Here is a 27,858-nt window from a genome sequence, read left to right on the forward strand (position 1 = left end):
GCTGGGCCGGCAGAGGGTAATCAGACACACTCAGAGGCACAGGCCGGCCACACCTGCAGTCCTCCACGTACATACCAAGTGGCCGCGGCGCCCAGGTCCCTTCCCGAAGGTCCACCGGGCCAGGCAGCTCTCTCCAAGCTGAGATGTGACACCGAAAAAGAAGTGCACCATGTTTGTTTCGTCACATATCAAGCGAAAATAACATGGGCAGCTTCTTTTCAGGCACCAGAGATGGGGTGAGGTCTGAGGGCGCTCACCTCCAGGTGCACCTGGGTGGGGGATGCTGAGGTTAGGGTGGGGCGTGGGGCCACAGACACCCCTGGGGGTGCGAGCTGGAAAGCCAGGGCTGGCTCACCCTGGAGAAGGCGGTGGCCTCCCCAGCCCAGCAGGGCAGCCCTCGGGTGCGGCCATCGTCCCAGACAAAGCAAGCAGGGCCCAAGCCCGCTGCTGTGGTGCCCCAGGGAGCCTTTTTGAGCAAAACCCATAATCAGGGCAAAGCATGCTGGAAGGTCTCCTGTCGGGTCTGCAATGGTGTAGAGAGCATGGCTCAGAAAAACGGATGGTCCCGAACCCTGAAACAGAATCTCCCCCTTGAGCCTGTGGTTCCAGGCAGACCTCCTTTTGAGAAATGAGGAAGCGAGGGCATGGGACCTGGGGAACTGAAGGACAGGTGCGGCCTGCCTCAGTGGGCTGTCCATGCGTGGGACCCCCACGGCCCTGCCTCCTGCTTCAGCTCCTTTGAGCCAGGGTTTTGTGCAAAGGCCCTGGCAGTTCCGTATGACTTGGGACAAATTCACCAACAGAGCAGCAGTGACAAAATGGTATTTTCTTCCCCAAAGTCACTGTCACATCCAGCAAGTCTTCATAGGGAGGGGACTCGCCAGGGGACAGGCTCTGGGGTCCACTATCCTTCCGGTCTCCCAGAGAGGCCCTGGCCAACAGCCCTTCCCTGGACACAAAACACATTCATCGTGTTACCTGCCACTTGTGTGCCGAACCATTAGGACAACACTTCTGAAGTGTGACCACAGTAAGTTACAAGGAAAAGTCACTTTTCACCAAGAACTCACCTAAGATAGGACACTGAGAATAGCTTAACCAAGAGACACTCATCATTGGGGGAAAAAAATGCAGCTTTTCCCAGCCACGGCACAGGGACAGGACAGTGGTAATATTTATGTCCCAAGTAAGATAAAACTCAACTCAGACTGGTTTAAGCAAAAAAGAGTTTTAGGCTTTATAGATTTCATAAGCTTCTACGTCCAAAAAGTACAGGGGCATTGTGAGTTTCAGGCAGGATTTGATCCAGGTGCTCAATGCCACCCAGGCCCTCCTGCCTCTCTAATTGCTCAATCTGCCTTCTATGGGTGCCCCCTCTGTGTTTACACAGCTCCCCCCTGCAGAGTCCCAGGCACTCCCTCTGGGTCCTCTAATGGCTGTAGGGACTTCTAGGCTCACATCCTCACATCTAATGGCTGCAGGCAGCAGAGAGGCCCTGGCGGCTCTCACAGGAGAGGGGGGAACCCTTTCTGCGCCCAGAAGCCTCAGCTGAGACCCCTCGCATCTCACTGGCGCAGTGGACTCAGGGACCCATGTCAGGGGCAATCTCAGCAACAGAGGGAGAGAGAAGCAACTCACTTAACCCGCACCACGGTGGGCAGGGGAGTGGGGGAGACCAACCCAGCCCAGACCATGTGGCAGGGAGAGACAAGGTTTCTGAGAGAAATCGGGGGGAACTGAGGAAAGCAGAAGTGGCACCAGATTGCAAACGTACGCACCCCCGGCCCCACCACCTGTGCCTTCCTGGAGTAGGCGACAGAGCCACGAAGTCCTTGAGGCTGAACTGGATACTGAAAAAGAAGTGCACCGCGAATGTTTCGTCGCGAATAAAGCGAAAAAAACACGGGCAACTTCTCTTTAAGTCCCATGTGAGCGGAGACGACACTGCATGGCCCCGCTGGCGTTGCCCAGGCCCGGCTTCCGGAGGGCCCCGGCCCCATCGGCGCACCAAGCACTCACCCCACGGTGAGGGGCAGGGGGTGTCTGCTGCTGGTGGGCGACACGGCCCGGACGGCGGGCAGCCTGGCCGATGATGGGCTCCCACGGTGGGTGGGATCAAGATCATGAACGGACAGAGGATGGAACCCAGCAGGCAGTGGTGCGGGCGGACGACAGGGTCTGTCAGCACCCCTCAGGCACCCTGCCCACAATCCATCCCTCGCCACCACCTCTGGGCAGGAGGCTTGGCCACGTGACCTTCTTGGCCAGGACATACAGGCGGAAACGCGCTGGCTCCAAGTTTCAGTCTAAAGTGGCCTCTATCTCTACTTTACGTCCCAACCTTGGTGCGAGGACAACATGCACAGTCCTGGGTGGGGGATGTCCAGTCCGTGGCCCTCAGAGGGTCAGCAGGGGTGGGGGAGGCAGGACCGTGTGCAGATGGGACCTGCACAGCCATGCCTCTGAGTCCTGCCGGGCACCAAGCAAGCATCGAGCCCAGCAGGGATCCAACACCAGAAGGCACTGCCCCCCCACCCCCCAGCTTGTGTTGTCTAAGTCAGGTGGGATGGGGAACACAGAGCAGAGAGGACAGCAGAGGCTCCGCCCTGAAGGGCACATCACAGTCACCCTGGGGGCCCCTCGGCCCCACCGTGCACTCATCAGCAGTGGTGCCTACACCTGTGGCTTCAGTCCTGGAAACCCCAGGCAGCAGGTGTGCTAACAAGGTGGGCGGGTACCAGCCCTCACGCAGGCACCAGAGTGCCTAACGGCCTCTGGATAGCTGGGTCTAGAGCTGGCCTCACAAAGAGACACTGGTCAGCACCACTGCAAGTGCACGCACACGCATGTGCACGCACACACACACACACACCCTCCTGAGGACAGGTTGGATCCTGTACAAGGTACTGCACCCTGCATCCAACACTGCCACTGGGGGGGGACCCCCGCAGAGCCTGACTCCAGGGTCTTCCCAGCACATCGGGGTCAGGCTTATGGCCTGGGCTGATTCCTGCTTGAATACTGTTGTTCCACCCGGCCCCCTGCCCTCCTCTGGCTCCTCCCAGTTGCCAAGCGCACCAGACATCACCCCATAGCTGGACGGACTGTCAAACAGGCGACCCACAGTGGGAGCAAAGTGCACATCACTGGCTGACCATTCCCACAGCGGCCTGGAGAGGAATACTGCACATGTATGCAGGCAGCCATCGAGCAGGCCCCCACCGTGAGGGCCCCCAAGGAAGCACCAAGTAGAAGGACACCATAGGGAGGCCCCCGCACCCCCAGAACATCGTCCCCCTCTCCAAATTGGCTTCCACCCCAAAGAGCCCCAGTCAGAGGGCCGCTTCCACCCCTGCACCCCTTCCCTGCCCCTTTGCAGTGGAGCCGGCAACGTCCCTTCCCTGAAGGCCGCATCGGGAACAGGAGGTGCCTCCAGGGTGGGATATGATACTAAAAAAGAGGTTTCCCGTGTATGTTTCATCATCAATAAAGAGAAGACAACACGGACAACCTCTCCTTCGAGTATCGGCGATAAGCACTGATCAAAACACCAAAACCAGACACCAAAGACCAAACTGCTGAATCTTCACCGATGCTGGCGCCTCTCCAGGAAGTTCTCCGGGGCCTAGCAGGCGGGGCCGGCCCGCCAGCACGCTGTGTGGGAGCGGGGAGCACGATCCCAGCCTCCTGGAGCTCAGCCAAGAAGCCCTTTCAGACTGGAGACTGAAAAGAGGTCGCCCACGAAATATTCCCCACCAATACACAGAACAGTTCGTGTACAACCTCTCTCCAGGCACTGGGGCTTCCCCGAGGGCAGAACCGGTAGGTCTCCTGGATGTCGCTAGGTTTCAGCCTGTGAAGGCCTGCCCCCAAGGTTGGTGATGGAGGCCGGGTCGTGGCCAGCGGGGAGGCACGCCCATCCCCCGAGAAATGGCCAGGGTCTCGGAGGCTTCCAGGTAAGTGTAAGTCTAAAAACAGGTGCAGCCTGAGGTCAGCCACAGGTGCTCATGCCCTGCGCCCAGGCCCCCAGGTCTGACCACTGCTAGCCTGCCCGTGCTGTCCCTGAGGCACATTTCATTCCTTAAGGCAGTTTGCCAAATGCTGGGGCCAGCTGCCCTCACTTGTTTACCTACAAAACTCCTTTGAGGGTTTTTTTTTTTTTTTTTTTTGGAGTAGGGGGAATATTGACACATCCAGATTTTTATTGCTTCAGCAGGGAGGTAGGACACCCCTGACAGGACTTGGAGAGACAGAACTTGGAAATTAAGGGAAAGAAAACTGTAGATCTTTTCTCACAAAATTGTGCAAAATAGCCTCTTCCTTAGATGCCACAGCCACACTCAAGAGTCATGGCTTATCGCCACCAAGATACAGCCCCACCAACCACTTACCTGTGCCAAGCACTGGAGCTGACGAGAAGCACCACCTTGTCTGAGGTCGGCACCACCTCCAGGAAGTCCTCCTGGGAAGGATCAGCAAGGAGCATTTGTGCTAAACAGGATGAGCAGGGGAAGGAAGCGAAGCCTCAGTTCACTCCCCTGAACTGGGGCTGTGACCTCTGTCTTGTCCAAGCTGCTGCTTATAAGGAAGAGGGGTCAGTGGGATTTAACAGAAAAGAAAGGAATATGCAGAAGGAAGCTTCTCTTGGAAAACCAGAGGCCCTCTGCAGAAATGTGGCCTCTTCTCCGCCACGGGTATCGCCACCCAAAGATGGGCTGGAGACAAAGGTCAGCGGGTCAGGCACAGGCCCCGGAGTTGGTTATCGACTCGCTCAGCTTGGACCAGGGTTGACGACAAAGCCTTCTCCTCCAAGTCCAAAAGCATCAGATTTAAAATACTCCATGGACCTTTGAGTTCTCATCTTGGTCTCAGAAGCCACCTTCTTTCCTAAAGACCAGCATGTCCAGAACAAACTGGATGCTGAGGAGCCACAGTCCAGGAACCACCACTGTGTGTCCGGGCAGCCCCTTCATGCACCAGATGTCCAAGCTACCTGGGGACAGGCGAGCCCCGCGCCCATCAGGTGGAAAGACCAGCCATCCCTCTGGAGCGGGCTGCACCAGGGGCCACACGGGGACAGCAGAAAGGAGATAAGGAACAGTGACGACCTACCTGTGTGCCCTGAGGCATCGAGCGGCTGCAGGACCCCGTCTCCTCCAGGTGGGCCTCACCGTGAGAAGTTCTCCTGTGGATGGAGAGGACAGGCAAGGTTAGAGGGACAGGTGATGAAAGTCAAAAATAAGGGACAGGCTGAGCAGCTTGTCCTTTCTTCACACCAACAGTGCCCCTTCCTGCAGCTGAGATCTGGACCAGTGGGCCTCTGAGGCACCCTGACATGGACACAGGGCACCTCATCTCATCCTCACTCAACAACAGAAACCCAGAGCACCTCTCTTCAGGGGCCACTGACAAGACACAGCACTTGACGCTCAGTCCCAGCAGTCCTGTCAGCGGGGAGGGGGACACCCTGGTCAGCACAAGTGACGTCAGTCATGGACATGGGGGCACCAGCACCCTGGTCGCCACTTGTCTCGTCCCCTGGAGGGGAGCGGATGGTAACACCCTTCTCTGAAGCTGAGGTCAGGACCAGAGGCCTCCAAGATGGGGTTTGATACTGGAAAAGAGGTTAACCAGGTGTGTTTCATCCTCATTAAAGAAACAGAAACCCAGAGCACCTCTCTTCAGGTACCACGACAGCACGGCATGGAACCACCGGCTCCTCCCCAGACCGCACGTCCAAGCTGGGACTCCTGTGGGCATGGACGCTGGTGTACGCCACTCGTCGAACGCATGCTGCTGTCAGCCTCCCTGCCAAGGACCCCGTGGCGCAGACCTCAAGGGCCTCCCGAAGGGCCTGAACCCGGCATGGCAGCCAGAGGGTCGTGGTGCTACCAAGACACTGGTCACAGAGCTGTCACGGTCACGTCACCCTCAGGCACACCAGTCTCAGTTCCCCCGGAGAGGCACAGAGGCCCCAGGTGGCCAGGGCAGCTCCCCCAAAGCTCCTCCCAAAGTCTCCCGCACTGCGACGGGTGGGCCAGGCGAGCAGTGCCAACCAGGGGCACATACTCCGGGAGTGGATCCCTGAACACCTGGGCATGGGAGGATCGGACAGCATGCCCCTCCCTGAGTGGGGTGGCCTCACACCCAGGAAGCTCCCCAGGGAGAGTGGCCCCACTGGCACCGAGCCACGAGCGCCATGTTGGGGCCTGGCGGAGGCAGCTGGCAGAGGCCCTGTCTTCCATGCCTAGCGGACGCAGCAGGCCTGGTGGGAGAATCGTCTCTTGGCTCAAAGTCGGTCCTTCTTCCAGGAAGTTCTCCAAGGGGAGATTAGATACTGAGGGTTAGTGGACCAGGTCACAAACGGCACAAATAAAGCGTGTGCTCTCTGGTCAACCATCTCATGTACCCAGCACGTGCTGCTGCCTCTGCTTGTCCACAAGTCTCCCTGCCCTGGAAGCCGCCAAGCTGAGGTTTGCTGAGAAGAAGGCCGCCACACGTGAGTTATCATCACACACAAGACAAACGCATCGCCAGCCGCCGGGTGCAGGGAGCGCAGACCTAGCGTGCCCACCCGCTGCAGAGGTTAGCTCCGGGAAAGCTGGCCAGGCGGGATTAGATACCGCAAAGAGGTCGACCGTGTAATGTGCGCCATGAATGCAGCGAACGCGCCACGGACCACCTCTCTCCAGGTACCAAGCAGCAGCAGGGCAGACACCAGGACAGTGGCTCTTCCTCAAAGCTGATATCACCTCCCGGAAGTCTTCCGAGGCGAGATGTGATATTGAGAAGAAGTAGACCATGTGTCCTACGTCATCAATAAAGCGTACACACCATGGTCAACCGCATCTTCAAATACCATGAGGGGGCGGGACCCTGCCTCGCTCCCCTTAATTTGGATGCCCTCCAGGAAGCCCTGGCCATGTGTTTCATGAAGGATCAGCCATCAACAAAAGCAGTGATGGCCACACGCCATGTCCAGTGCCACCACCACCTCGGACGCCCGGTAAGGCGGGGATTGGGGGCTGAGGGTTGATTGAGGGACCAAGTGGCCAGGAGATAAAGAAAACACGAGGTCCACAGCCAATCACCTGGTGATCTGGAGAGTGCCTACCGCACTGGCCCTGCTCTCAAGCTGGCCTGGCCTCCAGGAAGCCCCCCGAGGCTGACTGATGCCGAGATGTAGTGGACCATACGCGGGAAACAACGCGTGTGCGTTATGGTCTACCATCTCTCCAAGTGCTGTGGAATGGTGCCGAAGCCAGACCAGTGTGTCTCCCACGAAGTCGGCTTTGCCTCTGGGAAGCCCTCTGCGACTGAATTTGATATTGAGAAGACGTGGACCATATTACATACGACATAGAGACAGCGCATGTTCTATGGTCAACCATCTTTTCAGGTACCGTGGAAAGGGCTGATGGCAGACCGGCGTCTCTTTCCTCTCGGGAGCACCACCTCCAGGAATCCCTCCAAGGCTAGATGCAGTATTGAGTAGAAGCCACCATGCAATGTCTGCTAGAGATGCAGTGGACGCAGCACAGAGACACCCTCCAGACCCGGAGTGGAGATGCCGCTGGCACGAGCGCAATGCCTGCACTTAGTATTGCCTACAGAAAGCCCCCCGAGGTGCATCTGCTGTTATGAAAAGGTGGGCCAGGTAACATGCGTTGTAAGTAAAGCATATGAAGCATGGTCAGCTTCCGCCACGTATCCCAAAGCAGGACGGCGCCAGAGCTCACGACTGGCCTCCAGAGGCTGATGTGACCTTCCCGGAGACATTTGAGGCTGAATTTGATACTGAAAAGAAGATGACCATGTTACATACGCTGTTAATAAAGACATGCAGTGCTGTTGAACCCTGTCCAGGTACCGTGAGGCCGTGGCTGAGCCGGAGCCTGCGCTCTGCCTTGACTGTGAGGTCAGCGGCGTCTTCAGCGTGTCCCTACTCCAAGGTGGGGTGGAGGCGGGAAGAACGGGCCATGACACCTGTGTGTCAGAGCGCACACACAGCAGGGCCCAGCGCGGCTTCTTGGGGCATCCATGTTGGGTCCAGAGCCAGGGGCTGTGTCTTCCCAAGATGACTAGACTCGATATGAGAAAAAGACAGACTGCACACCCATCGTCAGTGACAAGATCGAGCCAGCACGTCTTCGAGTACCTGGGGTGGCGCAGGTCGTGGGCACCTGCGTCAGCTCTCCGCAGTGCGGTCCTGAAGCCATCTGAGGATGATGAGAGGCAAAACAAGTGACATCCCGCCTTCACGGACATCCGCAGCGCTGACCGCCACTTCTTCGGGCACTGCGGGGTGGGCCAGGTGGAAGCAGGGCACCGTGATAGGGTGCCCACTGTCCTAGGGGAGCCCTTGGGGGCTGCGTCAGACACTGCAAAGGCTGTGTCGCGAGCATGAATGAGTAAGTACACACCTAAGAGTCTACCATTCCGCCAAGGACCGAGGGAGGCCGCCGAGACGTGTGGGGCTTCTGTCTTCGGGCTCTCTCCAGGATGGTTTGGACGGCTGGGCTGGATACCAAGAAGCGGTTTACCGTCCCACATACATACTCAAAATGTATGTGGGACGGTAAACCATTTCTTCAAGTACCGCACAGGACTGGAAGGAGGGCCGGCGTCCGCAAAGTTGCCTCTGGGGACCTCTTCAAGGCTGCGCTTGCCGCTGAGAAGAAGCAGGTCATGGTGGAGACAAACAAGAGTTGCCTGGTCAACCATGTCATTGAGCGCCACAGAGCAGCACCGATCCCAGAAAGAATCAAGGTCTCCTCCCCAGAGACGGCGAGGTTTCCCGAGGCAGAGCTTGACACAAGGAGAGCGACAGCACGTCAGTTCGCGTCATGCAGGAAAGAACATGCCATACAGACAACCGTCTCCTCGGGCTGTGGAGAGGCCGGCGTGGGTCTGAGGCGCCTCCCTGGAGACAGCGTCGCTTTGCGGGAGCCTCGAGGATGGATTTGATACTGAGGGTTAGTGGACCGTGTTACATACGTCACAGATAAAGCGTACGCTATACGGTCTACTATCTCTCCAAGTACCACACGGGGACGTCGAGGACAGAGCTGAGGACACGTCCGGAAAGCCTTCCAGAGCAGGGTCAGAGGGCAGTGGCGCGCCGGACAGGCACCCCGTGACAAGCACACGCAGGCCGGGAGTCTTGTCTCCACGGCCAGGAGCTGATGCTGACGCTGGAACTGGTGGCTTATCCCCACAGCTGGCAACTTCTCCAGGAAGCCCTCCAAGGCTGCAGGTCCCACTGAGCAGGTGTGGACGATGTCATGATGTCATGATTCCAGAAACACTGATTAATGCCTACTCTGTGTCAGGCACCATGTTGAATTAGGGGGCATGGGAGGTGGGCATCGTGGGGGGGGGCATGGCATGTGGCTAACAGATCTGTGGGGGGAGTGGCGAGCATAAGGAGCAGGAGAAGATGGCCCGAGCGCACTCACAAGGAGTTTCTGTGCTGTCACACCGAGCAGGCCAAGTGATGGTCTCCGGGCGGTTGAAGCCCAGGTGCGAGCCACAGTTTGGACATGGCCCAGCTCGGCCACAGGAAAGGCTGATGGGCATCTCTGCATCAAAGTCAGGGACATTTTCAGGAGGCCCTCAGAGGTCACAGGGATTCTGAGCAACAACCACCAGGCCATCTTCATAACAAAGCAGATGCCTTTTGGATAACCCACCAAGGCCGGGAGTCGTCTCATCCCCTGTCTTGGCACTGCCTTCAGGAAACCCTCTGAGACGGATTTTATCCTCCATCAGAGGTGACACTAGTACAAACAGAGGCTAGTATCTCTTCAAGAACACAGCACGTGATGGCGGCTGGGCCGGTGGGGCCTGCGTGTGGAGTGAGCCCCACGGAGGCCTGCATGCTGACGGGGCTACTGGGTCAAGAGGCGGGTCACGTCACACAGACCTCAGGAGCACACCGCGCGGCAATCCAGCTCTTCAAATACAATGGCTGAGGCTGGACGGGCATCTGTGCCCCAAGTCCCGTCCCCTCCAGAGCCCCCAGGCCCCGTTACAACTCGGACATCAAGTGTAGGGATTACCATAAACCCAGTGTTCTCGTCCCTCATGCTGTCAACACCTCCGGGGTGCCCTCCGAGGATGGAGTGGATACTGAGAGTTAGTGGACCATGTTACATAGGTCAGAATCATAAAGCCTACGTTCCATAGTCTACCACCTCTTCAGGAACCATGGAGTGGGGCTGACCCCAGAACCAGGCCTTGTCCCTGCAGTTGGCGTCACTTCCAGAAAGCTTTCTGAGGCCTGATTTGGCATGGGGAAGCAGATACATGGTGAACATAACCCCTCCTCAAGTGTGGGGGGGGGGGCTGGTGCTGGGGGTGGGGCGTCTCCTCTAGGGAGGCCATGCCAACTCAGAAAGATCGAGAAGACCAGCTCGCCGTGCCAGGACGGCTGTGCTCTGGCTAGTGTGTGGGCAGTTGTCTCTTAATCAGAGAGAAAGGCCATGTCAGGCTTGGTGTGGCAGAAGAGGAGGTGCTAAGGGAGGGGCTTCTATGCACAACCGTGTCCCTCAAACTCTGGGGACACTGCCCAAGCTCATCCAAGCCACAACTGTCCAACATGCACTGGCCCTCCCTTTGCACTCAGAGGTGAGCATGCTCAGAGCTGCGTGGGCTCCACAGCTCCAGCTCTGCCCGCCTCCAAGAGGACTCCCTGGAGCCCCTCTATCCCTCTCGCAGTGCAAGCGGCAGCAACCCCACCCCAGGGGGAGGAGGCGCAGACCACAGGCTGGGCTGCCACGAGAGGGCACAGGCAGGCTCTGCAGCACAGGGGAGGAAATGCTCGTCCTCGAAGTCTGAGCAGAACATGGGCCCCTGCTCCCAGTCTAGGTGTCGAAGCCCAAACTCCTGACGGTTGCACGTGAGGGTTTCATCTTCTCCCCAACCTCGCTCCTGACCCTGAGCCCTGACACCACCTCAGCCAACTCAAGCCTTTGCACTGAACCTTCCACGGCACCCTGCTGCGTCTCTCAGGCGGTCACGGAGTTCACGCAGTCAGTCATGGAAATCAGTTTATGCTTATGAGATGCCCATGAGGAGCTGGCGCTCGAGGTGTATATGAGGAAGACACAGCATCTGCCCTCCGGGAGTGACCAGCTGAGCTGGGGACACTCACGGTGAAATGGTCATTGCACAGAGTATTGCAAGAGGCCAAGGTACTGGGAAGGGCAGTGAGCACTTCACAGGAGGATCTTACTAGTCAGAGGGAGCTCCTCAGAAGAAACTGAAAGTACCAGATGGAGGATGAGGAGACTAAACCAGGAGGAGAGGGGACAAGAGTGGACAATGCAGGGCAGAAACAGAGGACAGAAGAGTGTGGACTAGATGGAGCATGGAACAAATGGAGCATAAATGGCTCACAGACCAGATGGATGGAGCAAGGACCAGACAGATGGAGCCTGGGCCAGAGGATGGAGGATGCACCAAACAGATGACTCCTTGGTCAGGAAGGTGGGGCATGCTCTGTACAGAGCACCCACCTGAGTGGAGTGTGGAGAACTAGAAATGAGCCAAAAACAGATGTGAGGAGTAGGTGGATCATTCAGTTTTATACCAAAGGTGAAAGATCCTGGGCTTTATCCTCGAGTCAGGGGAAGACATGGTTAGCTGGTCGAGGATCCAATGAGCCTGCACTTTATAAGTGACCTCCTGCTGGAGTGAAGAGCCGCCGGGTCAGGAGTGGCAGGGAGTGCATGGATGAGTCCGGAGAGAGAGCAAGGCACGGGCAGGGCAGAAGCCCCAGAAGTGGGGGAAAGCGTGAGTGTTTGAGAATAGTTAGGAAGAACGTATGAGATGCGCACGGCCCAGAGCGGGAGAGCAGTGCGGGGGCAACAAGAAAATGTCGCGAACCCCTAAGATCCTGACGCGGGAGCTAGTGCAGAGGCCTCTGAGCTGCAAGGCATGAATGCGGGTGGTGGGCGGGCGCTTAGTTTTGAAGGGTGAGGAGAAGACCTTCCTAGTGGTCTTGAAAGTTCTCTCAGTAGAGGGTAAAATATGAAGTCAAGGGCCTCCCTGGTGGCGCAGGGGTTAAGTCTTGAGATATCAAGCTATGCCAGCCTCTGCAGCCTGAGTGCCATACCCACAGGGCACAGCAGACCTCTCCTGTCTCGCCTGCTGTTCCCCTCAGCAGTAGATTTCAGTCAGTCTGTCTGTTCTGCTTCCCGCTCTGTCTCTGGTGAATCCTCTCACCCCCGCACCTCTGGCCTACACCCCAGTTTTTGCATGCATAAGTAAATGTAAAAAAAGAATCTGATGTCAAACAAAGTGAGATATGGGAGAGCACCGGAAGGGAGGCGACGAGTGGAGGAAGGGCAGCCCGAGTTCTTCCGATTAAAGGGACTCGATCAGGGAAGGCTCAGGAGAGGGGAGGGCTGACCCGTGCTGTGGGACCCTGCGCAGCAGGCGGGCAGCCCTGGGGGAGGGGGAGCAGGGAGGCGGCCTCGGGCTGGGAAGCAGGGACTCAGAGAGCTTTTCATTCCTCGGAGTCCATGACTGGAGAGGAAGTCCCTCACGTGTGCCCTAGGAGTGAGGGCTCTGAAGGAGCAAGTGAGGGTCACTGGCCTCAGCTGTTATCTCCAGCCCCACCACCAGGTACCCCAGAGTAGCGAGGAGTGAAAGGATGGACACCCGGAACAGGAGAGATGGACGCCACAGTGCCCGTGTCCCTGGTGAAGGAGCCATGCACCCTCCTAGCTGCTGCATCCTGAGTGCAGGCGAGCCCCCTCTAGAGCCTCCAAGAGGACACAGGGAGGGGGCTGAGGGGGTGGGGTTTGGACATCTCCTGAGAGCAGATGGCTGGCGACCTGTGTCACTGGCCATGGCTGTCGCTTCCTCACCTGGCCACCTGTTTGGCCCTTCTTTCCATGGCCCATGAACCCCACCCCGCTCATCAATCTACTCCTTGGACTCATCTGCCATGAACGCACCCACGGGCCTGCGGAGACATCAGCCACGAGCACGAGGCTCTGGCATCTGCCCTGTGCGGGCCCAGTGGCCCAAGCCGGGCCCTTGACTCCCAGAGCTCATGCCAAGATGGGAGGGAGACAGACACTCAAGCCCACCCTGATAGGGGCCCTGGAGGTACAGAAGTGGCGGGGTGTCAGGCTCACACAGTATACAGTCCAGAAATAGCCGGGTTCTGCAGAGCAGGCCAGAGCACAGAGAAGAGAGGGAGTCCCTCCCTCAGGAAGGGCTGGGACAGCCATGAGCTCGTCCACTCAGACCCCTCCATGGGCGCAGGTGGCACAGCGGACGGGGTGGGGCGGTGGGTGATGAGTGGATGATCGCACAGGGGGCAAAGTCAGGAGCCTTTTGTTGGCTCACACAGAAACACGTGTGCAAGTGTAATCTTCAACAAGTGAAACGTAAGCCCTTCAAGTCCCAGAAACTGGTCATGTACTTTCTGAATCACCAGAGAAGTTTTTAAAAAAGGAAAGCGTCCATGCAATATAATAATCAGAAGAACAGGACGCAAGCAAGGATTAAAATAAAGAGTATTCAATGTGATTATTTTTAAAGGTCAAACAAAGAAAACCAAAAGGCAAAATGTAAATGGGCTATACAGCCTTCGAAATGGAATATTCGATTCATGTCAAAAGCCTGAATCCAAGCTATATCTTGTCTATTGGAGACACATTTTGAATCAATTAACTAAAAAGAAAATCCGGAGGGTGGGCACAAACAGCTAGGAAAGCCTCAATTTTCATGCCTTAGACATTCAGTCAGCCCACAAATCATGCCCTGACACCCCCCAAACCATGGAATTTATACAGCAGCCAACTGCCAGCAAGCAGCTCTAGGCAGTAGCACCCCAGGTCAGCAAACATGGTAATTTGTTCATATCTCACCACCGAGGCTTTCCCAGGGTGACCTGAGGGGCTTCTCAGGGTCCCCACGTCACAGTCAGAACAGGACACACAGCTCCAGGTCACCACCCAACCCTGGTTTGACCGGATCTATCCCACTTATTGGGCTTCCGGGTAATAGCTGGTCTGCAGAGAACCTGGCTACATTTGCAAACCAGCATTTCATTTTATTTGCTCTTATTGTTCTATAAAGTACATGGAAAATGGAAAACTAAAGTTGCTGATACCTGTGGTAAGAGCACAGATCTCATATACTTAAGAAATTAAGGCCAAGATGGAAATCATTAAACAGTCCAATGGAAACAAGCTTTAGCCTGAATAACTGAATTTACGGCAGTCAACTGTGCGTTTGAAACAAGGATAAAGAACATCCATCATAGAATGCTAGAAATTGCCTGGAAAGGTTCAAAATGTGGAGCTCTCAAGGAGCAAAACTCTTTGAAACTGCGAGTCTCTGCCTCAACTTTCATCTGCACTTTGGACACAGTCCTGTGGAAACAGTTTGAGGTGAAAGCAGGGTTATCTAATTCAGGAACACAAATGACAACAAAAAAAGGCATTTCTGCACTTGAACCCAGAGCAAGTCATTGGACATGAAAACCAACTCAGAAACAGAAGGAGCAACCCACATTGATAGAACATTCACAAACATTGAGAGCAGGAATAAAATAGCATCCCAACATTGGAGGAACGGATAGAAACAGTTCCAGAGCCTTCTCAGCCCTGAAGATATCAAGTAAAAGCAAAAAGTAAATGATAAACAGAGCTCAACTCTTGAGGTAAACAACATAATACTTTTAACAGAAAAAGGAAAAGAAAAGATGCTTATTTTATCAATATTAGGCTGCACTGCCCAAAAAGCTCTAACCAATGTGATAAAGCAAAGAAATATATAAATGTTGTATGCTATTAGAATGAGATTGAAATTATGGCTGTTTACAGATTACTTCATTTGTGTCTATGGAAATCCAAAAGAATCAACTAATAAGCGAGTGAAACTAAAAAGGCCTTTACAACAACATCAGCACCCTATAAACAAGATGTACACCTTACTTTTTAAGGCCCATGAAACATTAACAGAATTGGTTATATCAAACACAAAGACATCAATAAATTCCCCAAAGTAGGGTCTGTATGTCCACATTCTCCAGCCACCATGAAGTATAATTCCGAGTGAGTAAAAAGTATTAAAAAAACACACCCAAAAAAATTGGAAATCAATTAAAAAAAAAAAAAACTCCACTTTTGCATATTTAATTCAGGTAATTGTTCAAGAACAAGAAGGGATGAAAAGCATTTAATTACACATACTTTTAAATGTTCAAAAGACTACATATTAAAACTTAGGACATGCAGTCAAAATTGCAACCAGAGGCAAATTCATACCATGAAATATTTTCATTATTAAAGAAGAATAACATTAGGGAATACATAAGATCCATAAAATAAGCTTAAGGAATGCAGAAGGACAGAATCAATCAAGAAAAAAGTAAATATTTTTGAATTTGAACAAAAACACACACACAAACAGTAGAATTGACAAATTACTCTAAGAACTGATTCTTTGAAAACCTCTAAAATAAGCACATATCTAGCTCATCGAATAAGAGATTAAAAATACATACACAAAATTCAGAATGGCAAAGGTGATATAATTATAGAAATAGATTAAAAATTATTATAAAATACTATGTATAACTCTATGCCAAGAAATTTTTAAACCTCAGAAAATAGGTGATTTTCTATAATTAATAGTAACTTTTAAAAAATCATCAAGCATTCACATGTGCCAGACACAGTGCAAAGTACTTTATCTCTTTAACCCTCAAGGTTATAGGTTCACCTTGGAACCATACAACATATAAGGAAACTAACAATTAGGGAGGAGACATAGTTTTCCCAAGGTCACGTGGGAAATGACAAAGCAAGAATTTGAACCCAAGTTCTCTGATTCCAGTGCCTGCACATTTAAACGCTTAGCTATATTAGAACAAGATGCGAAATTCTAAAGATGCAGAAAACCTAAGGATTCCAATAAATACAGAAGAAACAGGAAAAGTTGTCAAAGAATTACCCCAGGAGAGTTACATGGGTGTGTTCTTTCAAGCTTCCATGGTCTAGGTCAATCAAATATAGGTATGGTACAGAATGTAGAAAAAGATGGAGTGTTCCCTGATCAATTTTACAAAACCCACATAACTTTAACACTAAAACCAACACAAAATAAATTGAAAAATCCTTAATTAAGTTCTAGCAGAACAACACATGTAGCATATTAAAAGAACAATGCACGATAAACAATCAGAATTTGATCCAAAAATGTTTCAAAGTCATGAAACATTGTTATAATCCACAGCATCAAAAAGTCAAAAACAACATGAATATCTCTATAGGCATCAAAAACCATTTTATAAAATTCTAAATTCATTTCTGATTTTAAAGTCATATAGAAATAATTACTTTGCATTATAAAAAGGCATGGAGTCCTCTAAAGTTGTTTGTTAGCATGTTTAACAGTGAACCAGAAATAAGACAAGATTTCTGTTACCAACAATTTAATGTTTTGGAAGATCTAGCCAATGCTAGAAGCCAGGAAAGAGAAATAGAAGAGGTAAATTCTTATTATGCAAATATGAATGACTCTTTATATAGAAATTCCAAAACATTCCACTCAAAACTTACAGAACAAGAGAAATCAACAAGACAGACAATAGCAATAAGTATATAATCTCTTCCCTGCATGCCAATTAGGAAAATATAAGAGAGGGAACAAATTCACAATAGAATCCATACTTAAATCCTTGAAAAAACTGAATGACAAATTGTGAATAGATTAATTTAAACTGCAAAATATCATGCAAAAGCTAAGACTCAATTCTCTTTCAATTAATTAATAATTCCATAAAATTCCACAGAATATCTATAAAGTATGTTTTTAGCTTCACAATATCACTAAAATTCATCTGATAGAATAAACACATGAGATAATTACGAAAATCTTGGAAAATAAGAAAGAAGGAAGACTGTTGCTACCAAATAATAACATGTTTTACAGCAATACAGTATTAAAATAAAGCAATACTAGTGTAAGAATAGGTTGATTAATGGAATAATAGCCACAAAAAGAAACAAAACTAGAAACTTATCTCTGTGGTAAATGTAGAAGTGGGACATGTAGTTATTTCTCACAATAATGAAAGGATTAAAGACTCAAATATGAAAGATCAAATCATGAAAGGACTAGAAAAATAAAGTGAACTACATGAGAAAGGGCTTTCTAAACCAGAGGACACTCTATGGAAAAATAAGTGAGGGAGTTGTAGAACATAAACATACTTAAATTCTAAAAAAAGCTCCACGGACAAAATGTAAAGGCAAATGAAAAATGTGGGAAAACACTAGTAATACATGACAGAGAGAGTTACTGTTCTTATTTAAAAGGTCTTGACAAATACAAATAAAAGATGAACGCACTAACAGAGAAAACGGGCAAATGAACTCCAGGTGAGGTATGGTAAACTGAATATGGACACTCACCTGTCCCCCTCCTTGAAATGGCTAGAGGAGAAAAGAAATCTCCATGTTGAGCATAAGCACACAGGGACAAAGACAAGAAGACAGGGGTGGTAACTGATTTGGAGCTGGGGACACCAAATCCTAGACATACACTGAAGCACTGAGACTATAGGTGCTTCGATGTGGCAGGAAAACCTGGGCCTACCCAGGTTGGATTGGCTCACACTCTGTATTTAAGAAAACAGATTCCCCAAATCCTTACCCACTGTGCAGAGTCCTCCCTAGCCCAGATAGGAGATTGGGATATGTTACATGGAGGGCAAGCAGAGCTGGGTATAGCAAAGACAGCAAGCACAGTGGAGGGCAAAAGTTCTCAATTAAAGAGGAAGAAGGAAAAAGATACAAGCTGGATCTTGAGACCTCTCAATCTTCCTCCACAAACCTCCCAGGGCACCAGCAGCCAGAAATATCCCAGGTCAGGAACTGAGAAACCTTCTTCGGAGCATACAAGCAGTCCAAAAGAAAAAGATGTAAAAATGCTAAAATCCAGAGTTTCTCTGTAACTCACACTACAATAATGCCCATAGTTCACAAGGCCCATCATCTCATAGACTTGACCATTGAGTGTTTACAAACAACTTGTTACTGTATTTGCCCACATGTATATGTATTATCTATATCTATATCTGCATGTATTGGTATCTATAGCAGTAACTGTATCTAAATCTTTATCTTATCCATATCCACATCTCTATCACCAGAAAGTTAAGGCAGGGATATCAAAGAAGCAATTATATCCATGAAGCAAAATGTTATAAAATAATATTTGAAGTATTTCAAAAATCTTGAAAATTAAAGATAACAGAAATGAAAAATGGTTAAAAGATAAAGACAGAACTCTCTGAGAACAAGAACAAAATAATTAAGAAATGAAAGTAAGAGGAAAATAGGGGACTATTAGAAAACCAGTTAACAAGAGCCAACATATAAACAATATAAGTTCAAGAAAGAGAAAAAAATGGGAAGAAATTATCCAAGGAATTCTTTGAGTAAATATTCTACAATTGAAGGACACAAGCTTTCAGATCAAAAGGACTTGGCAAAATAGATAAAACACAGTTACATAGCAAATACATACACATGAAATTTAAAATACTAGAAGACAGTGAGAAAATACTCAAGTTCTGGAATGGGTGGGGAGGGCAGGAATAGAGATCACATACGAGAGATGAAGAATCACAACACCTTCAGATATTTCATCAACAGGACTGTAAGCTAGAAGACAATGATTAATTAAATTAAAATCTGAGGGTGGGGGGAGATTACCAACTAGAATTCTATACCTACTCAAACTATTAATGTCAGTGTGAGTTAAGATAATTTTCTTTCTTTCCAGAAAAGTCTCTAAAAGTTTGGTTTCCACAAATCCTTTTTCTCAGGAAACTGCTAGAAATATACTCCAGCAAAAGAGAGAGTAGACCAAAAATAGGGTGACACAGTATTTATGAACTCAGGGATCTAAACAAGGAGAGATGATCTTTCCATGAAGAGGATGAAATCCCAAGACAATGGCAGTAAACCCAAAGGTCAACCAACCTAGAACAAAATAGGTGAAAAAGTCTAGGAAGAGATTTCTTCAAAAAGATAATGCACATTTTAAAGAAAAAAACACTAATGTGTTTGAATGTATTGAGAGACTTGGAAAAATCTGTGATAAGTTCCTTAAAAACTAACCAACCAAAGAAAGAAGGAAAAACAAGGCAACTAATAACTCTAGAGAAAATAGAAAGTTGTGAAGGAGATGTAAACAATCATAATGCTACATTGTTCAGCTGTCAAGAGTGTAAACACCATTATAATAATGTGAACATTGAATATTACGCAAACCAAAAGTATAATCTAGATATACTGGGGCAAAGGTATGTATGTGTGTGGTGAGGCTTAGGGTGTAGGTGAAATAGAGTTAAATCTTCATCTTCTACAGCTGAAAAGTAAAGAAAATGTCTAAGCTAAAACCAGAGAAGTAGAAAAATAAGAATGCTACTCAAAAGTATGGATGCAAATGTCAAGAGAATCAGTTAAGAGTTAAAAGTGATTGGTTCTGTGGAGCAGGTCCTGAATTGGGAGGGTGGGAGGACTGATGCTCCTACATCTCATAAAACTATTTGACTTAAAATGATGCATATGCGTGGCTTCCACAAAACTAAAACTAAATGAAAAATGAAAAGTACCTGAACAGACCATCAGATACAATAAAGCAAAACAGGCATGGGGGTGCTCTTATCGCAGGGAGTCATAGAACTGAAAGTGAAAAGTATGAAATACCATGTTCTGATATAGGGCAAATGTGAAAAACCTCAATAAATATGAAAAAACAGAGAAATAGGCACTTGTTAAGCTCATCTGAGAATGTAAGTTGATACAAAGCTGAAAGGGGGCCATCTGCCCATAAAATGCTTTTGCCTTTGACATGGCCTTTCTAAGTGTAGAATGGACTGTAGAAAACAAATTATAGAGACATATATGAAGATGAAAACATGATGCCAACCCACCTAACACAATCCAACTTTTAAAATGACCTAAATACATGGAAAGAGAGACCCAGTGAAGCCGCCGTGTTTAACCTGAAAAATAGGAAATTACCTAACGGCATGGGAAGATGTTCAGAAAATATAGTTAGGTGGGAAAAAATAGGATGACGATGATGAACCCAATTAATTAAAAATACACACACATACATGTGTGCACACATGTACACGTATGCAATCTGCAGGAGGAAACCCAAGGGCAGAGGCTGGTCAATCATGGCAGTGTCATCTTTGAGGGGTGGGGCCGGTTGTGCCCACTGCGCCCTTTTGTTCTTTCAGCCATTACAGGTTTTTACAGTCAACATGCATTTCTTTTTTAGTGAGGGAAAGAATATTTAGAACTGTGCACTTAGTTATTAACTGAGTGTTTTTTACAGGAAAAAAGAAGCAGGTTCCTGCTTATGGCATCCTCCGTTACAGTAGGGAGGTGACCAAATGCAATTACCCGAATGATTGCTAAAGACTCTTCAGGCAGGGACGTGAGGGTGACCTCAATACCCAACTCATGCCACCAACAAGGTGAAATGCAAAATGAACAGGGACCCTCCCCCCACTTAGGTGGCGTCCTGGCTCCTCCTCCCCCTCATGACACTTTAGACAACTTTCCGGTGCCTTCTCTGCCAGCCCAGCCCTCCACTAGAGAAGCAGCTGCCAGAAATGGCCCGGCCTCTGGTGCCAATGCCCCAGGGGGCAAGGCAGGCATTAGGGGCCGCAGAGGCCTCCCCCACGAGTCCACTCCATCTTTGACAGCCTGGTCATTTTTAACTAGACCCTGCTGGGCCCGAAGCCGGTACACCGGCCTCTCTAGAGCGTAGCCAGGATAAGCAGGACTCACCAGCCAGGCCAGCGCTCCTCCAGCCGCATGTCCTCGGAGCCTCGGGCTCAGCCACGCCACCACAGCTTGGGGTACCTGCCAAGAGCAGAGGGCAAGTCACCCATGGAGTCCAGCTGTTGAGCACTGCTGACCACAGCCGGGGGAGGCGGCTTGCATCCCACCCTGCAAGCTTGGCAGGCACGTGCAAGGGGCAGCCAACAGTGGCCCGGGCAGGGCTGGGGTGCAGGGACACGACCTAGAGCCACAGAGCTGGCTGGAGGCATGAAGTGGGCAACCATGAGGAAGTCAACCTGGGCGGGGCATGGCGAGGCCCACCTGGGGAGAAGACCCGAGGGCCTCCCTGCCTTTTGGGGCAGGTCAGGCCACCTGGAAGGTAAGGAGCGTGCGAGCATGTGTGTCCGTGTGTGACGTGTGCTGCTGTGGCTGTCAAGATAAGGACATGGGTAGGGTGGGGCATGGGTTTGGACTCAATTCAACCCGCTGATCCTTGCGACTGTCACTGCTGCCTGAGGCCCAGCTGTGTAAAGAGTGGGGCTGATTACAGTCTTGGCTCAATGGCCCCAGCGTTGGGTCCAGGAATGACCGTGATTATCGTTATTTGCCTTTCAGGGATCTCGTGCTGTCCATCAACCCTCTGTAATTGCAGCCCAGGACTGGACGCTGAGCCTGTGCTGGGGGCACCTTCCCACAGCCCAGGGCCCCCGGCTGAGTGGGTTGGGCTGGACCAGGGCACTGCATCCCCCCTCTCACCCCTGGCTCCTGAAGGACTGGCCATCCCGTGTGCTGGGGCAGGCTCAGTGGCTCTCCTCACTGTGGAAGGGGCTGGCTCAGAGGATGGGATGCCCCATGAGGTGCTCCCTGAGACCGCACTAGTGGGGTTGGGGGCCAAGGGCACCAGAGGAAAGTTCTAGGGGAGAGAGCTCAGGCAGGCTGGGGGGCTTGGCCCTGTCCCCCTGAGTCTCCCAGGGGCCCTGTCGGAGAGGCTCTGGACTCTGGGCCTGTGTGCTTTGTATTTTTAAACATGCCATTTGGGGCGACTCAGGGCAAGAAGGGAGATTTCCAGCCACTTCCCTAGGGGGCTTTTCTGAATGGTGAGGAATGGGAGGACTTGGCCAGGAAAGTTTCTGCTCTTTCATCCTAATGAGCAAACTGCAAAGAAACTCTCGTGCAGAAAACGTGGCGCCCTCCCATCGTGGGGAAGGAGCCAGCAAACAGCCAGGCAGGTGGCATCTGCCTCACTGCCTGGCCCTGTCCCCTGGAGGCCAAGGTACAGGCCGAGCTGGCTCTCTTGGTTCAGCTGGGCCTTGGTTTCCCTCTGTCAGAGGGATGATGAGGTGCACCTGCAGCATGGGGGCTTCAGTGAGGTGGAAAATATGGTGACCCCAACGACTCGGCCAGCTGGAGATGGAAGGTGGGGCAGAGAGGCTGTGCTCCCTGAGGTCGGTGGGGGGGACCCTCTGTCTGAGGGGTCACTCTCTCCCAGCCCCTGCCCGGGCATTTCTAGTGCCCCAAACCCTGGGAGGAGCAGGAGATCTGCAGAGTGGACTTGGAGCCGGGGTCCCAGGGCCTGTGATCTCCTATTCTTTGTAACTCCCAAGAGGATGCTAATGCCTTTGGGGACCACCTCCCTGTCTCCCCACACCGCCAGTACAGTGCCCCCTTGCCTGAGGAGTATCCACCAGTGAGATGAACAGCCCAAACCAGGAGTAGGGCCCAGGGTGCGCTAGGAATTGGGAAGGCTCCCTGCAGGGCATGGGATTCAGGTGCCCATGCAAAGGGCACTGAGAGAGAGGCCAGGCATGAACGAGACAGTGGGCCAGAGTCGCAGGGAAGACCCAAGAGGGAGGAGTTGGATAAGTGCCCTTTCAAGAAGTCTGAGCTCTGGCCGGGTTCCCAAGAGAACCCCCAGGAGGGCCCACAAACCAAGAGGCCAGGATCCCAGTGGAGCCCGGGCCCCACGGGCCACACACGCCCAGGCCTGCCTCCGCCCCTCCACTGGGGTCACAGGTCCTGCAGTACCAGGGACATCTGTGGGCCGGCTCCCGCCAACTCTTATTTGATCATGTTGAAAATACGCGTGCTGGTGAAAGCAACAGATCCAGGGCGAGAAAATACAACAACTGGCCCCAGTGAGGCTCGGGCAGGGGGCAGGGCGGGGGTGGTCAGTCAGAGAGTTCTTCCATCCCCCAAGGGAGCCATCACGCACAGTGACCATGGGGTTTGTGTCATTAGCCTGTCTCCGTGTTCACAGTTGGGGAAACTGAAGCTAAGTGGGCAGCCCTGGCTCCAGCTCAAGGCTCAGGTGGAAGGAAGATGGAAAGGTCACCCTTGACGAGGGAGTCAGGAAGGCAGGTGGGGGCGGCAGTGGGAAGATTTGGTGGGGGCCCAAGGCAGATGCATGGTGGAATGTGAGGGGACTTGCTGGGGCGAGAAGGGCGGGAGCACACGTGCCGTCTGAGCCCGCCCAGCAGGGGCCGCGGCAGAGGCAGGGCGCGATGAGGCGCAGGTCGGCGTGTAGCTCAGATCACATCCTGAGATTTTTACTAAACAAATGAGTGAAATTGCCTTCCCTTTTTCAGACGTGGGCGTGAAACTGGAAGGTTCTGGTGACTTCTCCGGGGTACAAACGGGCATCTTTCCTAGCAGAGAAAAGGAAAAATAATTCAAAAGAGAGTGAGAGAGCACAGAACTCCTTGTCCTGGGGCCAGGCGGGGTCAGTGTCCACCAGTAGACAGGGGACAGCCAGTCACAAGGCCGGGGCACCAGGACCGGGTCCCGGCTCTGCCTGGGAAGATCACTGGACTGGGGTCAGGGCTCCCTGGCGCGTAGGCCTGAGGGGACCAGGACACAGCACTTCCCCCGCCCCCAGGCCTGTTTCCTCATCTATACTGTGAAGACCTGGTGTCACCTGGTGACACGGGAAACACTGGGCTGGCCGGCGGACAACAGACCTAATCAGCCTTAGTGCCCCTTCTCCCCTCGCCGGTGTCCCCAGCTCCCCAAGGCACGCTGAGCCCGTGGGGCCTCCTGGAGAACGTGGGGCCTCCAGTCCTGCCGGAGCCTCCCTGGCCCCCGTGCCAGCTGAGCCCAGTGCCCACGGCTCACACCCGCACCCCGTGGGCCAGGGCCAACCCCACTGCCCTCTGGTTCGGAAGGGGCTGAAGCCCCCACTGAAAACTTGAAAGAAGAGCTAACAAGGACGACCGGGCATCTCAAGTTTCATCAGAGAAGCAAAACCAAATCACAGATTTCTGTCCTCAAACCCTCCGTCCAGCTGGCCACAGCTCAAGCCTTCCTTTCCCTCTCTGAAAGGAGGCCCCAACGACCCCCACAGTCCAGACTCAGCACTGGCCAGCAGCCATGGGTTTCAAATTTTGAAATGGCCTTTCACAAAATGCTCAGTTTCAAGCACCGGCCAGACAGCCCACATCCTGTCCAAACTCCCCGGGGGCATGAGATTAAGAAAGGAATAAGGCCCATGTTCACGCCTCGAGTGGAAGCCCACTCTGACCCAGGAAGTTTCGAGGACTAAGGTTACACGTCTGCTAACGTGTCTCTGGCGGGAGGCGAAGTGGTACTGGCTGGGGTGGAGGCAGGCCTCACAAGGGGGGGGCGCCTCCCAAGTGCCAGGTCCGAGTGCTTGGCCGGTCTGACAATGTGTCCCAACAAAGCCTTCCCATTGGGCTTCGTTCGCCATTCCTTCCTTCCTTCCTTCATGAATTCATGCATTCCTGCATGTAAGCTGGGTCTCTGCGCAAGCTCTACGCTGGACATTGGTGGAGTCAGGGTTGGTTCTGAGGCACCAAGAGTGGGCACCCATGGTCGGAAACTCAAGATTTGGCAGGAAGGCAGACACCTAACAGTGGTCAGGGGCGACAAAAGCCAAGACCTGGGCTTCACGAGAACTCTCGGGAACACAGGCCTCTTCACTGTGTATGCTAGAAAGATGGCACCAGCCATGATGGGTACAGCTGGAGGAATGGCAGGAAGACCCAGGGAGACTGGCACCACCATAGCCAAGTGCCATGGTGGAGGAGGGCCATGTGGAGGGGGTTGAAGGGGCAACTGTGGCAGGGCGGGAGGGTGGGGTACACAGATGGGCATGCTCACCCCCTGCTGCTGCCGAGTATGGTGCATGGTCAGCATGGTGCTGACTCAGCACGGGTTCTCAGCCGGCCATTTCAAGAAACTAAGACTGGAATGTGGAATGTGATGGAGGGGGAGGAGAGGTCAATGCACAGTCCATTCTCCCCATGGTCTGTCACTGGCCACACACCTAAGAGAAGGACTTGGAAGCTGACGGGCAGATCAAACCCTGACACTCAGCACAGCCTTGTTGCCAAGCAGAGAGGGAAACACACGCTTGGAGGCCTGGGGATCTGCCAGCAGCAGACACTCCCCTCCTCCACCTTAACTCTGAAGACCTCTCTGATCGAAACCATCAACCAGCTCTGACCATGTCCTTCTCGCAGGTCCCCTAAAATATGGGACAGAAGTGGGGGGCGCTTGTCCTGAGAGTCAAGGCACCTGGCTGGATAGACCACCAGGCCCTGGATGCTCCAGCTTCACTGCACTGGCCCCAGGACAACGGAGCTCTTTTGCCATGAACATCTGTTTAAAACTTTTCTTCCACCCAAGACTTAGAGCTCCAGAAAGGCAAAGGTAGGGCACTTTATACCTTGCTGTTTGTCTCCCAGCTTCTGGCACCAAAAAGGGACCCAATATTTTTGAACGAAAGCGTGAATGATTAATTCCCAACCACTTCTTGGGGTCAGACCTTTGGATGGGTTCTAAGACAACAAGAAGACTGTCCTCAAGAAGTTTGTCATCTTGTTCATAATTAGCAATGCAAGGTGAACAAGGAAGGGGGAAGAAAGAGCAGAAGTGGGCGAGGCTGCGCAGGCAAGGAACAGAGTGAGCGTAAGAGGGTGTCTGGCTCAGGGTCAGCACAAGGCCCAGAGACCCAGTGGGAGGTCCCGAAGAATAAAGCTAGCAGGAAACTGCTGACTGCTGCCAGGTCAGTGGGCCTCACTCACCCAAGGGCTCCGGAGCTGGGAGGACCTGATTGCTGTACGGGACACACTGGCCAGTCACAGCTCACCTTCCAGCTGGTCCCGCATCCATCCCCCATTCACAGGGCTGACCTGCTACCCACATGGCCTGAGCCCCTTCCTCAAGGGGGTGCAGCCACCGAGAGGGGAGACAGTCAATCTAGAGACTCAAAAATTGGGCCCCAGATGTTCACAGTGAAGAAAGGGGCATCTACCTGGTTCATCCCAGTGCTGAGCTCAGTCCACGAAGCCAAGGGGTGGTTCCGCGCCAGATGTTGGGGACCGTCACCAGGTCCAGAGGAGGATGCAGGACAAGGAGGGGAGATGGACACCGGGACCGGAGCCAGACAAGACAACAGAGAAGAGGTGAGGTCAGTGTGAGGGATAGCACTGGTGGGCGCTGGGCACACGATTGCTGAGGGAGAGAGGGAGAAGCAGGGGAAGGAAGGAGGGCTTCTGGGAGACAGGAGAGGGGTAGTGGAGGGAGAATAGGAGGGTCAGAAGGATGGAGGCTGGGGGTGGGGGGGGACAGCAGGCTTTGGCAGCGGCCCCCTGGAACCCAGGGCTCACCAACTCACCTTTCTTGTTGACTGTCCTGGCGGAAGGACCCATTACGCTGCCTGGAAGGGGCTCGATCTGGATGGGCCGTCCATCCAAACTGGTCTTCTTCCCAAGACTTAGCTGAACTCCTCATTCTTCTGAGACGGAGGAATCTGGTGTCACATCCGATGATCATAGCCACTTTGGGTGGCGATGGAGAAAATCCAAGAGTAACAGCCTCCAGCCCCGCCCAGGTGCCGCACGTGGACATGGCAGCGTCGGGTCGGGAGTGCCCTGCAGCTCTCACCACAGCCTCACCTACCGGATGAAGCTGAGGCTGCAGGCCCAGAGGTGCCGCACACCCGGCGTGGGCCCGCAGTGAGAACCGGAGGACGCCGCTCTGCTTGGAAGGCGGGCAGCCGGGCTCGCTGCAGGCACGACAACAGCCCTGGCTATTTTGGCTCCACTGTCTTGGCAGAGGCGAGGGCAGTTTTCGGGAAGACCCAGGGCTCCCAACCTACCAGGCCAAGCCAACATTGCCCAAGGATGGGCCAATGTCCAGGGCAGTGAGAACTGCCAGTATCCTGTCTCTCCTCTGGCACTGGATACAGGAAGCTGGACTCCAGGGAGGAAGTGGCCTTGCATAGGAGGATGCCACGGCCACTGACACACCGCACCCCCACAGAACAGCATCCAGGCCATTCTGAGAAGGCCAGGCCTTTCCACAAAAGCACCAAGTATTTTTAGCCACTTGTTCATTCACTCTGCAGTGATGTGCCAGTGCTGCCCAGCTCAGGGCTGGGCCGGGGCTGGGGAAAAAGAGAATTTGACCCAGTTCTGGCCCCCTGGGAACAGCAGCTCAGTGATGACATGTAAACAGAGGCCTTGATAGCGCAGGCGGCCGCTCCGCTGGGTGTTTATCCGCGGAGGCTGGGTGTGGTCTGCTCCCTCAGCTGTGGGAGGGAGGAATCCAAGTGTGAGTTCACTCCCTCACGGCCTCACACATGGCCACTGACTCATCCTTTCACATCTTGACACGATCACTTACTCCCTGAATCACTCCCTCATTCATTCATTCACAGAGCAGTTAATTTACTCTTGGAATGCACACTTATCCACTAAATATTTCATTTATTCACTCACTCATTATTCTTTGATTTGCTCTAATATATTCATTCATCCCTCTATTTCCCTATCGATTCCTTCATTAGTTTGTGTCATTTATTGACTTAGTTATTCTTTAGTTAAATCATTCAACTTTTTCATTGCTTTATTCATTTATTCACTCACTCTTGGACTTATTCATGAATGTATTTAGTTATTAGCTGAGTCAATCATTCATTGATTAATTCACACATTGCTCATTAACTAATTCAACCTCTCATTACCTATTAGCTTTCATTTCTACATTAATTCACAAACGC

At 52.2% G+C, this 27,858-nt stretch overlaps 1 protein-coding gene and 1 long non-coding RNA gene across 46 annotated transcripts in view; both read right to left on the reverse strand.

Annotated features, from left to right (window-relative positions):
- Window positions 1-225: 225 nt before the first annotated feature.
- On the reverse strand, window positions 226-10,348 carry LOC119239386 (uncharacterized). Of its 3 annotated transcripts, none has more exons than XM_054692319.1 (2): window positions 4,392-10,348; window positions 226-269 (listed from the first exon to the last, which is right to left on the reverse strand). In XM_054692319.1, the coding sequence occupies exon 1, from the start codon at window positions 8,551-8,553 to the stop codon at window positions 7,639-7,641; it is 915 nt and encodes a 304-aa protein (XP_054548294.1). In that variant the 5' UTR covers window positions 8,554-10,348; the 3' UTR covers window positions 226-269; window positions 4,392-7,638. The 3 variants fall into 3 exon arrangements, with proteins under 3 accessions (XP_054548294.1, XP_037359795.1, XP_054548291.1); XM_037503898.2 differs by lacking the exon at window positions 226-269 and having other exon boundaries at window positions 3,350-4,491; window positions 5,113-10,348; XM_054692316.1 differs by lacking the exon at window positions 226-269 and adding an exon at window positions 3,350-3,968.
- Window positions 10,349-20,843: 10,495 nt separating this feature from the next.
- Window positions 20,844-27,858, reverse strand: part of LOC129145311 (uncharacterized) — a 116,447-nt gene continuing 109,432 nt past the window's right edge. For all 43 annotated transcript variants that reach the window (XR_008550732.1, XR_008550728.1, XR_008550726.1 and 40 more), the window contains 3 exons: window positions 26,473-27,387; window positions 26,110-26,125; window positions 20,844-23,482 (listed from right to left, as the gene is read on the reverse strand). This is a non-coding gene — a long non-coding RNA (uncharacterized LOC129145311). The remainder of the gene's footprint in view (window positions 23,483-26,109; window positions 26,126-26,472; window positions 27,388-27,858) is intronic.

The sequence above is a fragment of the Talpa occidentalis genome, unplaced genomic scaffold, assembly GCF_014898055.3.
Source record: "Talpa occidentalis isolate TD23 unplaced genomic scaffold, MPIMG_talOcc4v2.1 talOcc4.11, whole genome shotgun sequence".
NCBI classification, from domain to species: domain Eukaryota; kingdom Metazoa; phylum Chordata; class Mammalia; order Eulipotyphla; family Talpidae; genus Talpa; species Talpa occidentalis.